The sequence below is a fragment of the Tachysurus fulvidraco genome, chromosome 10 (assembly GCF_022655615.1).
Source record: "Tachysurus fulvidraco isolate hzauxx_2018 chromosome 10, HZAU_PFXX_2.0, whole genome shotgun sequence".
Taxonomy (NCBI): domain Eukaryota; kingdom Metazoa; phylum Chordata; class Actinopteri; order Siluriformes; family Bagridae; genus Tachysurus; species Tachysurus fulvidraco.
Genome location: NC_062527.1, coordinates 25,859,327 through 25,871,826, shown reverse-complemented (window position 1 = coordinate 25,871,826; position 12,500 = coordinate 25,859,327). Strand labels below are relative to the sequence as shown.

The following is a 12,500-nucleotide window of genomic DNA, read 5'->3' as shown; positions in this document are numbered from 1 at the left end:
CTTCCTCCAGGACCTTGGTTTCCAAATGAAATACAAAAACACTCTCATCTGAAAAGAGGACTTTGGACCACACAACAGTCCGGTTCTTCTGCTCCTGAGCCCAGCTAAGACACCTCTGATGTTCTCTGTGGTTCAGGAGAGGCTTAACAAGAAGATTACGACAACTGTAGACAAATGTACCAGACACGTCTGTGTGTGGTGGCTCTTGATGCCTTGACCCCAGCCTCAGTCCAGTCCTTGTGAAGTTCACCCAGATTCTTGAATGGATTTTGCTTGACAAGTCTCTCAAGGCTGCGGTTCTCTCTGTCTGTTCTGCATCTTTTTCTTTCACACTTTTTCCTTCTACGCAACTGTTAACATGCTTGTATACAGAGCTCTGTGATCAGTTTCTGTAGTAATGAATGTGTGTGACTTTCCCTTCTTGTGAAGGGTGACTTAAATACACCTAAACTGTGTGCAGTGTGTGTTACTGAATTTATATAATAAACTTTTACTATTTGAGTTGAATAACTGAAATAAATTAACTTTTCCACGACACACTAATTTATTGAGACGTTCCTGTATATACATTTTGGTCCTAAAGGAAAAGTTTCACATTTGATTTTTACATTGTTTGACATTGTGTGTGTGTGTGTGTGTGTGTGTGTGTGTGTGTGTGTGTGTGTGTGTCTCACCACTCCTGTATCTGTGAAATGAGGCCAGATGAGCGTTAATTCCAACAGAAACAGGTCCAATCTGAGTCACTGTGTTCAGCAGCACAGATTCATTAATGTGAGGAAAAATCCAGAAACCAGAACAGGATGCAGCTCTGCCTTTTGGAGAATAACGACACAACCCCTCCTAAACAATGAGCAAACACACACAATTAACACAACACACACAGTAATTACACAACGTATACAACATACAATTATTCCAGTATTTCTGCACACACAATATTGTTGAACATACAGTATGTACACTGGTCAGCATTGTTTTTTGTTATTTTTGTATTGTCTTGTAATTTTTTGGCTGCACTGTCTCCTGTCCTGCACTGTCTTGTCTGTCCTGTCCTGCACTGTCTTGTCTGTCCTGTCCTGCACTGTGTACACCAGGTTACACAGATACACTTTATGTATCTAGGACACTTACTAAGTCCTTATAGCTCTGTGTGTGTTTTATGTAGCTCCCTAATCCTGGGGAAATGTTGTCTCATGTCACTGTGTACTGTAACAGTTATATATGGTGTAAATACTGTAAAAACTTCTTGACTTGACTTGACCAGGATCCCATGGGAAAGGTCCCGGATTGGCACACCATGAGCCTTAGGGGTGTTCCAGCAGTGTGTTGTGTGTCATGTGGGTTCTTGTCACTACTCACATTTTTCTAACTGACTTATTAACTATTTATTTCCTCCGCATTGCGATGATGATGGGAGATGTGGTATACTGGTGTGTAGCTGTCTCCCCTTAAGGAGCTGTGCTGGAGAGTAGCCATATCTCATGGGTGTAGCATGCATGGTATGTCATTAGGGCTTTCAATTTGTCTCCTCCATCTGTCCACAGTCCTGTCACTGTGACCACTGCCCACTCAGCCTCCACATTTGCCTGCAGGTGTCTTGGGCTGCTGTTGATGTGAGTAAATCCAGACTCCCTGGAAAAGTCTCACAGCTGTATTGTGGGCCATTATCAGAGACAACTATATCAGGTATACCATGGCAGCAGAATGCAGAAATGACTGTGCTGGCAGAGGGCACATGAAGGTGGGCTACCTCAATATACCATGAGAAGTAATCCACCACAAGAGGGTCAGGTCTGTGCCCACTCTCTGCCAGGGTTTCTCTGACACAGGTGTGGTCTTCAGCAGCTCTCTATGTTCTGCCCTGTGCTGAGAGCACATTTCACAGTTCTCCACCAGCTGACTGGTGTTTACACACATTCCTGGCTCTGAGAAGCAGTGGTCCTGGTCCCAGGATGTATTTCTCAGCCCTCCCAGTCTTGCAGTACTTAATGAGTGAGGATGTGGTAGCTTAGTGGTTTTGGTGTTGGACTACTGATCGGAAGGTCAGGAGTTCAAATCCTAGGGCCACCAAGCTGTCACTCCTGGGCCCCTGAGCAAGGCCCTTAACCCTCAGTTGCTCAGCTGTACTGTATAAATGAGATAAATGTATAAGAGTGCCTGTCAAATGCCATAAATGTAAATGTGATGAGTTTTACACAAACAAGGTCAGACTTTAGTCTGAGCTTTGTGGCCAGAAGGCTTTGGAAAACTGCATCCACAAACTTTGACCTCTCTCTCATTGTTCTCATGTTCCTGTGTTAGCTGTTATTAAGCATTTACCAGGAACATGCACTATATCAAACTGAACTTCACAGACTAAACCTCAGCACCCTGGGCAGGAGCTCGTCTAGTGCCTTTGTGCTCAGTAGTGGTATTAAAGCTTTGTGATTGGGCTCGAACTCTGATCTTCAATCCAAGGATGCCATCCGTTCACATGCCCAAGTAACTGCCAGAGCCTCCATCTCAATCTGTGCATAACGTTCCTATGGAAACTAATTGGTCTCCATTTTCCATCTGTTTTTTTTTTTTGGCTGAGTATGGCTTCAAGTCCATTGGAAGAAGCATCAGCTGTTACACAGGTCTCTGCCATGGGTGAGTAAGGGGCAGGTGGTGAGCTCAACTCTGTTTAAGGTTTCTGGAATGCCTCTCGCTCTGGAGCTCCGCAGCTTCACTTGTTCTTTCCACTGAGCAGGTCTGTGAGTGTAGGAAGCATAATGGGGTGAAATTTTCCCAAGTAATTATCCATTCCTGTTAATCTCTTACCTTATACTCCTGATGGCTCAGGCATCTCTGTGATGGCTCTGATTTTGTTAGGATCAGGTGACATGCTGTCAGATGTGACATGGTGACCCACAAACATTCATCAATCCCTCATATTCAGCCTCTTCAGATCCTGGAGCAGTCGCTCATTATGCTGCATTACACAGCAGGCCCTCACACCTCTCTTATCTGTGATAAGCGGCACTGGAAATGTTCCCGAGTGGATGAGATTCCAAATGGCAATCGATTAAAGGTTAATGTCCCGAATGCTGTGACGACTGTTGTAAAGCGCCATCTCTCCTCTGGGGCAGGGCAGTCTGTCCTGGAGTTCTTCCTTGTCTGTCCACACCTGCTGCATTCCCATGGTTTTGAATGTTCTCTTTCATAGCTTTAGCTGTCATGGTGTGCTGTTATCTGAATTGCTTCAGTGTGTGCTGATACTTGCTTAGTCCTGCTAAGAACTTTTTTTCCCTCTGTCTTCTTGTGATAGCTTTGTTTAATGTTAGGTCAGGGTCTAGTGCAGGCTTTCTGATGACAGCATCACATTAACTCCTCCCATAACAAATGCACAGTGTTCAGTGTGTGTGTACGACTGTACACTTTTGCCTGGCTCTTGCTTTCATCCTTTAAAGTTTGCTCTTTAAAACATAATGTTCCTCTCATTACCACAGTGTGCTGAGCAGGCAGCAGTAACCATAAGACTTTTCTGTTCATCACATAGTGTTAGCACATTTCACATTGCTTTGGCATCGTCACTGACGGCTTATATAAAGGCATTCTTAGTAATGTATAAGAGTGTTATGAGGTGTGGTCTGTAAAGGGAGTGCTGTGTGAAGATGGCTATTATAAATAGTTTATATTATATATAGATTAATACATAAAACTAATTATATTGAGACATTTATATTTATTGTTTGTAATCATGTGAACATTTGGGTAAATTAGGTGATGATAAATGCTGATGTAAAAGTTCAATTAAAGATTTGTAAAATCTCTCTCTCTCTCTCTCTCTGTCATTCTCTCTCTATGTCTCCCTCTCTCTCTCTCTCCTTCTCTCTCTCTGTCATTCTCTCTCTATGTCTCTCTCTCTCCCTCTCTCTCCCTCTCTCTCTCTGCCCATGAGTCCCTGTCCCCCCTCCCTCTCTCTCCCTCTCCCCCCTCTCCCTCCCTCCCTCTCTTTCTCTCTCTCTGTCCATGAGTCCCTGTCCCCCCTCCCTCTCTCTCTCCCTCTCCCTCCCTCCCTCTCTTTCTCTCTCTCTGTCCATGAGTCCCTGCCCCCCTCCCCCTCTCTCTACCTCTCTCTCCCTCTGTCCATGAGTCCCTGTCTCTCCCTCCCTCTCTCTCTCTCTCTGTCCATGAGTCCCTGTCCCCCCTCCCTCTCTCTCTCTCTCTCTCTGTCCATGAGTCCCTGTCCCCCCTCCCTCTCTCTCTCCCTCTCCCTCCCTCCCTCTCTTTCTCTCTCTCTGTCCATGAGTCCCTGCCCCCCTCCCCCTCTCTCTACCTCTCTCTCCCTCTGTCCATGAGTCCCTGTCTCTCCCTCCCCCCCTCTCCCTCTCTCCCTCCCTCTCTCTCCCTCTCTCTACCTCTGCCTCTCTCCTTCCCTCTCTCTCCCTCTGCCTCTCTCCTTCCCTCTCTCTCCCTCCCTCTCTTTCTCTCTCTCTGTCCATGAGTCCCTCCCCCTCTCTACCTCTCTCGCCCTCTGTCCATGAGTCCCTGTCCCCACCCCCCCTCTACCTCCCTCTCTCTACCTCTGCCTCTCTCCTTCCCTCTCTCTCCCTCTGCCTCTCTCCTTCCCTCTCTCTCCCTCCCTCTCTGTCTATTAGTCCCTGTCTCTCCCCCCTCTCTCTCTCTCTCCCTCTCTCTCCCTCTCTCTGTCCATGAGTCCCTGTCTCTCTCTCTTCTTGACCTTGCGTTGTAGTCACTAAATACCAACCTTGTGTTGATAAGGGTAGAAGGCATCTGAATCGATTCCTTTGTTGTGTATAATGTAAGTGAAAGCTTTAGTCATGAATCCTCCTCTACAGCCATGGTTTCCCTCCTTTACACTGCAGTCAACCAGGTTCTGAGCACTCAGAGGAACCAGAAAACCCGTCTTCTTCATCATCTGAGCCTCTAAAGCTCCAACTGCACTGAATGCCCAGCATGACCCACACATACCCTACACACACACACACACACACACACACACACACACACACACACACACATACATACAGTACATCACAGTATTTTTGTTGCTTACACACACACACACACACACACACACACACACACACACACACACACACACACACATACATACAGTACAGTACATCACAGTATTTTTGTTGCTTATACACACACACACACACACACACACACACACACACACACACACACACACACACACACACACACAGTACAGTACATCACAGTATTTTTGTTGCTTATACACACACACACACACACACACACACACACACACACACCTGGTTTTGCACAGGGCTGACGAGGCCCTTCTCAGTCCAGTCCAGGTTGTCAGGGACAGGGGAGTCACTAAGTACTGGGAAGTTCTCGTTATTATCCAGGGGAATGTTTTCCATCCTCAGACCATTCAGCTTAACATTAATTTCTTCTTCTGTCTATAAACATAAATACAAATCTAGTTACAGAATACACTTCTGTAGCTCAGTGCATATACATGCACACACACACACACACACACACACACACACACACACACACACACATTTAATTTCATTCTTTTTTTTATTTATTATAGTACACAAAGCATCTTTACAAAAATTGCATTTTAAATGTATCCCTAATGAGTGAGTCAAAGGTGATGAGGAAAAACTCAAAGAAACCATGAGAGGAACTAGAACCCATCCTCATCTGGGTGACACCAGAGAGTGGGATTATAAATCATTACAAACACTGAGTGGAGTTATAAATCTTTACTCTTCCATAACTGTGTACTGTAGAGTCAGGCGATGCTAAGTATGGTGAAAAAAACTGAGTATGGAATCAGCAGAGCTTTAACTTTAAGTCAAAGTGAAGTTCATACCATGTCTGACAGGTGATTGGGTCCCATAGTGAAGCTGTGATGGCCCTTATTGTGTCTCATCACTTCCACAACATTATGCTGCCAAATAGATCTCCTGAACACTTCTTCACCCTACACACACACACACACACACACACACACACACACACACACACACACACACACACACACACACACACACACACAATGAATATTTTCATGGATTTAATTAATTGTGTGGGGGAGCTTTACACAAGAAATGTGATGTGCATGAAAACCAGTTTTGTTGGGATAAATGATGGTCTCGTGTGAGTCTACACAGAAGTCTCACTAACGACTGAAATGATCAGCTGCAGGTCGTATGATGGGACTTGATTATTGTAATATAATGATGATTAAAAGATATAAACTTTAAATTTTATGCTGTATGAAATATGATAAAATGATTATTTTACAGCAGGAGTGTGTTACAGTAAGTTCTTTCATTCACACATTCATTTATTCATTGATTATTTATTTGTTTGGTCATTTTTATTTTTACTTAATAAATTTGTATATTTCACATTTGTTAAGCATTTATTTGTTTTTTGTTTTTATCCATTTCTACTTCATTCGCCATTTCATTTATTCATTTATTTATTTTATTGCTTTATTTATTTGTTGTATTACACTTACAGCTATAATCCAGACACATTAGAGAAATAACCAATGACATGACCGTGTAAACAAAAACACCACTGAAAAAGAGCTCAAACTACTAGTGATGGCCAGGTCGTGAACGAATCGTTCTTTTGAATCGGTTCTTTTTAGTGAACTGGATGAACCGGTTCACCAAATCGGACTGATTCGTTCTACACAGTTGGCGTCTTGAGTCAGCGCTGATCCACAAGTTACTAAAGTTACACACTTTCAGTCGTCTGACAGTCGGTCCGACTCTAAATAAACTAATATCCCGGAGTTATATGTAACTCCTGTACACTGAACTGACATGTTGTGCTGAGAGAACTGTGAGCGCGACCTGTTGATACTGCGCATGCGTGAATTACTGAACTGCTAGTTTGAAACTATGTGCATGGCTGCCCTCTAGTGGTAAACGGTCCCAAATGTCTCTGACTTATTTAAGTTTGATTTGAACCTTGGGGGAGAAAACACTGCATTTACTTTGATTCTGAATTCATTTAATTAATTTTTAATATAATTTCTTCAAATAATGTTTCTTCACCACAACTGTTCACTAACGAAAGGTTAAAACATTGAGTCAGAGACAATAACTCTGTGTGTGTGTGTGTGTGTGTGTGTGTGTGTGTGTTCTCTGTTACAATGTGTAGTTTCTTGGTGTTAAAGGAAGTAATAAAATGCAGCTATTGTGACACTTCTTTAAGTCTCACTGTGTGTGTACGTGCATGTGTGCTTGTGTGTGTGCGTGCTTGTGTGTGTGCTTGTGTGTGTGCTTGTGTGTGCACGCGTGTGTGTGTACGTTCTCACTGTGCTGATGTATTTTTTATTGAATTCCATTTTCCAGGATGTCCAATATTTGTTTAGATTCATTTCACAGCAAACCTCTGATAGGAGCAGAGCCATAAACAAGATAAACACCATAGTCCCTGTAAACACACACACACACACACACACACACAACCACATACACAGTAACAACCACCAGAGTGTCACAATAACTGCATTTTATTATTTCCTTTAACACAAAGAAAGTGCAAACACATTTTCACAGACAGTGACAGATAGAAAAGAGAGACAAAGAGAGACTGACAGATAAACAGAGAGATTTGTGTAGTCTATAAAAGTATTTATGTTCTATTTTAATTTGCATTGCTTGCTTTGGTAAGGATGAGATTTATAAACACATATTTAATACATTCATACCAATAAAACAAAACTTGAAGAAATAGAGAGACTCTGCAGATGGACTCACCTTAAAAATGATGGAAGTCAAATTCAAATAAAACGTACTGAGTATTAGCAGAATGTCACTTATTATTATGCAATAATAATAATATGGACATCGCAGATCCTTTATAGACTTCACAGTGCAGCTAATGTACACACATGTTATATACAGTATATACAGCTGAATAGTTTCTGTTATACCCATTTCATTTCTATTCTATTTATTTGTGTAGAGTTTATAGACATCAATTTATAGACTGTAGTTTCTGAGGTTATTTTAAAAACAGATATTTTAAGTTAAAGCAGTCCACAAACATGCTGATGTCATGCTACTAAATGCACACCAACATTAACCAGTGCTTGTGATGCTGTAAATGTAGAAGCATAAGTAGAGTTTTAAATCTTGAAGAACAATGGCAGCAAATACAGCTCTCAGTCACTGGAGTCACTAAACATCCAAACATATAACTGTGTCTAAATTGTAGTTTTAAATAACACCGAATACTGAGAAGGCTTACAGTACATAAGCCCTTGTTTTTAACACAGACCCCTGTATGGGCTGAATCTAGGCAGAAGCTGAACCTGCTAGAACAGAATAGACAGTAAATCAGACAAAACTGTAATCATCCAGGAAAAAGTTCAGATCTGAAGAAAACGGAGAGCTGTTCACTTAAACACTCTCTTTACACTCTGATCGTCTAGGACTGAAGCGAAGAGCTGATGTGTAACTGACAGTAAATGATCTAAACATGCAGAGCTCTTTATAAAGTAAAGAAAAACTTTTGACATTTTTGTTTTCCAAAATCTCTGGTAACATCTTTACTCTGAACCTGCTGTATCTGCTCAGTACAAACAACAACACTAGATGGGACAAACATGCCACAGAGTCCCAGCGGACAGAATTGTGTAGCCCTAAAGTTTTAAAGAAAACACCAAACAGTGCACACAGGGCAGAATTAGACCAATACTAATCCATTATAGCAGGGTTAAAGAGAACTGTAACATTCTGGAAGCAGCAACAATTTAAAGCTACAGAAATATAAGGATAAAAATGATAAATGTAAATGACACGTACCTGATTGTGTGTTTGTGTGTTTGTGTGTGTATTCAGATAGATGTTGCAGTCTTTAGGTACAAAAATATAAAAGCGGAAGTGAGGGGGCGCTGTTGAGCAGCCAATGGAGTAAGACGTGTGATTTGCGCTTATGGTCATTGTTACTTTATATCGCAATTTAGACCTTTTTGATATATTTACCCCTAGGGCAGGGGCAGTTCTAGGGTTTCATCTTTAAGGGGTTTATCCCTAAATTTAGGATGCAAACCCCCTAAAGATGAAACCCTAGAACCGCCCCTGCCCTAGGGGTAAATATATCAAAAAGGTCTAAATTGCGATATAAAATTAAAACAAGAAGAGTTTTATATTATATATTATATGACTAAAAACCAAAAGTTATGGTGTTATTAAATGATAAAAGTGGACACTAACATTTTATGAATGATGTAATGATGTCAGTCTTGAATCAGATCAGTTCATGTGTGTGTGTGTACACACACACTCTCATTCACTCACACACTCTCATTCACTCACACACTCTCATTCACTCACACACTCTCATTCACTCACACACACACACACACACACACACACACACACACACACACACACACACACACACACACACACACACACACACACACACACTACGGACAATTTTCCAGAGATGCCAATCAACCTACCATGCATACTGATGTTATTGCTGTCAGGATCCAGCCCGGACTTTGGGCACGTGCTTGTGTTTATGTCCTGTGTCACGTGACTGCCTCGCTCTTCCTCCCTGCCTCTACACACCTGTTCCTCATGTCTAATTGTCTTGTCTATTTAGCCGTACTGCTTTGCCTATGGCAAGCCTTGTCATCTTACGTCGTCTTTGTCATGTCGTTTGTCGAGTCCTTTTGTATTTTTTTTTAGCTTAATAAATCAGTTTATTTTATGTTATCCTGCATTTGAGTCTGTTTTTATCCCCGCGTTGCTGATAAAAATGGCAGATACTGTATCTTGTGTGTATTAGGGCTGGGCGATACGGCTGAAAACTGTATCACGATATCAGTGTTTCATATCGGTCGATATCGATAATTATTTATATTTTTTATGACCCATTTAAAATAAGGACCAGGAGAAAAATATATTACATTTAAACATTTTTATTTTAAACTTAACCTTCTTCTGATCAGAATAAAATACACATTTATACAAATACACAGTATAAACATTTGGCGGTAACAGTTGTGTGTGTGTGTGTGTGTGTGTGTGTGTGTGTGTGTGTGTGTGTGTGTGTGTGAGAGAGAGAGAGAGAGAGAGAGAGGGTGTGTGTGTGAGAGAGAGAGAGAGAGAGAGAGAGTGTGTGTGTGTGAGAGAGAGAGAGAGAGAGAGAGAGAGTGTGTGTGTGAGTGAGAGAGAGAGAGAGAGAGAGAGAGCGATGTTTTGTTTTGAGAGATCGATATATCTATCGTTAGTGTTTTTGTTTTTTTTTTTTTTTTTTTTTTCTTTAGCGCTACTCCTCTCTCTCCTTTGTGTTTTTTTTTTTTTTTTTTCTTCTCTCTCTATCTATGCCTCTCTCTCTCGTTTTTTTTGTTTTGTGTGTGTGTGTGTGTGTGTGTGTGTGTGAGAGAGAGAGAGAGAGAGAGAGAGTGTGTGTGTGGGGGGGGGTGTAGTGAACTTCACCGTCCTTTATACCGCAGAGAAAAGAGAGTTTCAGGTTGATGTGAGTTTGAATCCCCTCGTATTTAGATTTGTACCCGTTGTGTTAAAGCAGAGACACCATGCACGCGCTCCTGCGCGCCGTTATTTTGCTCTGTGTGCTCGGTTCTGTTCCCGGTGCTGTATTTAACTCCTCGGTGGCCGGTGAGTCCGCGCGCACTTTCCCGGTGCTCACCGTGAACTATGAGCGCGTGCGTAAACCGTTCGAAGTGTGTCTGTGGATCCTGTTGGCCTCCTTAATGAAGCTCGGTGAGTTTATTCATCACATATTAATCAGTATATTAATGAAATATTTTAATATGAATAATTAGACTGGAATGTAATTGGTCATCATTTGTTTATTAATTCTTTATAAGCAATATTGCAGCTCAGGAATTATTAATGCGCACGATCTGATACATCACCGTTTCTATAGTAACGGCTCATTTACACTGACCTGTACACATAAACGGATCTTTCAGTGTAGGTTTTATTCCTCATAAACCTGGACAGAGTGGAGTTGTTGTGAAGGGTGATAATTAGTGTGTGTGTGTGTGTGTGTGTGTGTGTGTGTGTGTGTGTGTGTGTGTGTGTGTGTGTGTGGTGTAGTGTGGGGTAGTGTGGGGTAGTGTGGGGTAGTGTGTGTGTGTGGTGTAGTGTGGTGTAGTGTGGTGTGTGTGGTGTGTGTGTGTGTGTGGTGTAGTGTGGTGTGTGTGTGGTGAGTGTGTGTGTGTGGTGTAGTGTGTGTGTGTGTGTGTGTGTGTGTGTGTAGTGTGTCTTATTTCTCAGTGTGATAATAAAATACATCATTAATCTTTACAGATCTCTGTGGAGAAATTTTTTTTCTTTGCTTTGATATCATAATTGTGATATATTCAGTAACACACACACACACACACACACACACACACACACACACACACACACACACACACACACACAGAGAGAGAGATTAAAGCCTCAGTATCATTAAGAGTCAGTTGTGGAGCTCCACCCAACTCAGACTGATAACACACACACACACACACACACGCTACACCACACACACACACACACACACACACATACACACACACTACACCACACACACACACTCACACACACACACACACACACACACACACACACACACACACACACACACACACCCTTGTTATACCTTGACACTGTAAACATTAAATGAGAAATGTGAAACTTTTGGGACTTTAAACCTGTATTAAATGTAAACTGTTATATAAACAGAGGACAATTATTATTGGCTATTATTGCTTTATTTTATTTTATTTATAATATAATGAATTGTCTAATTCACTGTTTTTTTTTTTGTTTCAATTCACTTTGTTTTACTGTTTTTGTAATCTTTCTATCACAATAATGCTTCATTAATAACGACCTGTAGAATGTTTTGTTCACCAGTTAAGTGAACAGATATAAAAATAAAACCAGTGAGAATTCCTCAGTAAAATGTCCCCTTAGGGCCGAAGCTTCTTCTGCTGCTGGTGAAGACTTGTTTACTTACTGTTTGGTGAATTATGGCCAAGTTCAAGTGGTTAAGGCCATGTGTTGGTGGTTGGGGTTCAAACCCCAACACTGCCAAGCTTCTGATGGTCCCTGTTCCAGTGGTGCTGTATCATGTCTGTCCCTGTGCTCAGACCACAAGCTCCACAGATATGTGCAGAAGGAATTTCTCTGTGCTGTAATGTAGACGTGACAAAATAAAGTCTCTATTTTTCAGTGCACTTTTTTTCTCTGTTTGGTTCTCAGGGTTCCACGTCATCCCTGGGTTCTCACGGTTTGTCCCTGAGAGCTGTGTGCTGATCATGGTTGGTCTGATAGTTGGAGTTCTCATTAAGCTCATGGATGAAACACTTCCTGTTTTGGACACCGAGCTTTTTTTCCTGTGTCTCCTTCCCCCCATCATACTGGATGCTGGATATTTCCTGCCTCTGCGTCTCTTTGGTGAGAACATGGGCTCCATCTTGGCCCTGGCAGTGCTGGGAACACTCTGGAACTCTGTATTTGTTGGGGTAGTGT

At 41.9% G+C, this 12,500-nt stretch overlaps 2 protein-coding genes across 4 annotated transcripts in view; one reads left to right on the top strand and one right to left on the bottom strand.

Annotated features, from left to right (window-relative positions):
* Positions 1-9,543, bottom strand: part of ctss1 (cathepsin S, ortholog 1) — an 11,538-nt gene extending 1,995 nt beyond the window's left edge. The window contains exons 1-6 of one of the 3 annotated variants that reach the window (XM_027154091.2): positions 9,467-9,543; positions 7,310-7,428; positions 5,846-5,956; positions 5,268-5,420; positions 4,733-4,957; positions 675-840 (exon numbers count right to left, since the gene is read on the bottom strand). In XM_027154091.2, coding sequence (XP_027009892.1) covers positions 675-840; positions 4,733-4,957; positions 5,268-5,420; positions 5,846-5,956; positions 7,310-7,428; positions 9,467-9,473 — 781 coding nt within the window. In that variant the 5' untranslated portion in view covers positions 9,474-9,543. Of the gene's footprint in view, positions 1-674; positions 841-4,732; positions 4,958-5,267; positions 5,421-5,845; positions 5,957-7,309; positions 7,429-8,804; positions 8,932-9,466 lie in introns of those variants that run through there. The other 2 variants (XM_027154092.2, XM_027154093.2) reach the window with 2 other exon arrangements.
* Positions 9,544-10,393: 850 nt separating this feature from the next.
* The window catches only part of LOC113647390 (Na(+)/H(+) exchanger beta-like), an 8,348-nt gene continuing 6,241 nt past the window's right edge, over positions 10,394-12,500 (top strand). Inside the window, exons 1-2 of the mRNA XM_027154089.2 lie at positions 10,394-10,736; positions 12,231-12,500. The exon at positions 12,231-12,500 is cut by the window's right edge and continues 191 nt beyond it. Coding sequence (XP_027009890.1) covers positions 10,550-10,736; positions 12,231-12,500 — 457 coding nt within the window. The 5' untranslated portion in view covers positions 10,394-10,549. The remainder of the gene's footprint in view (positions 10,737-12,230) is intronic.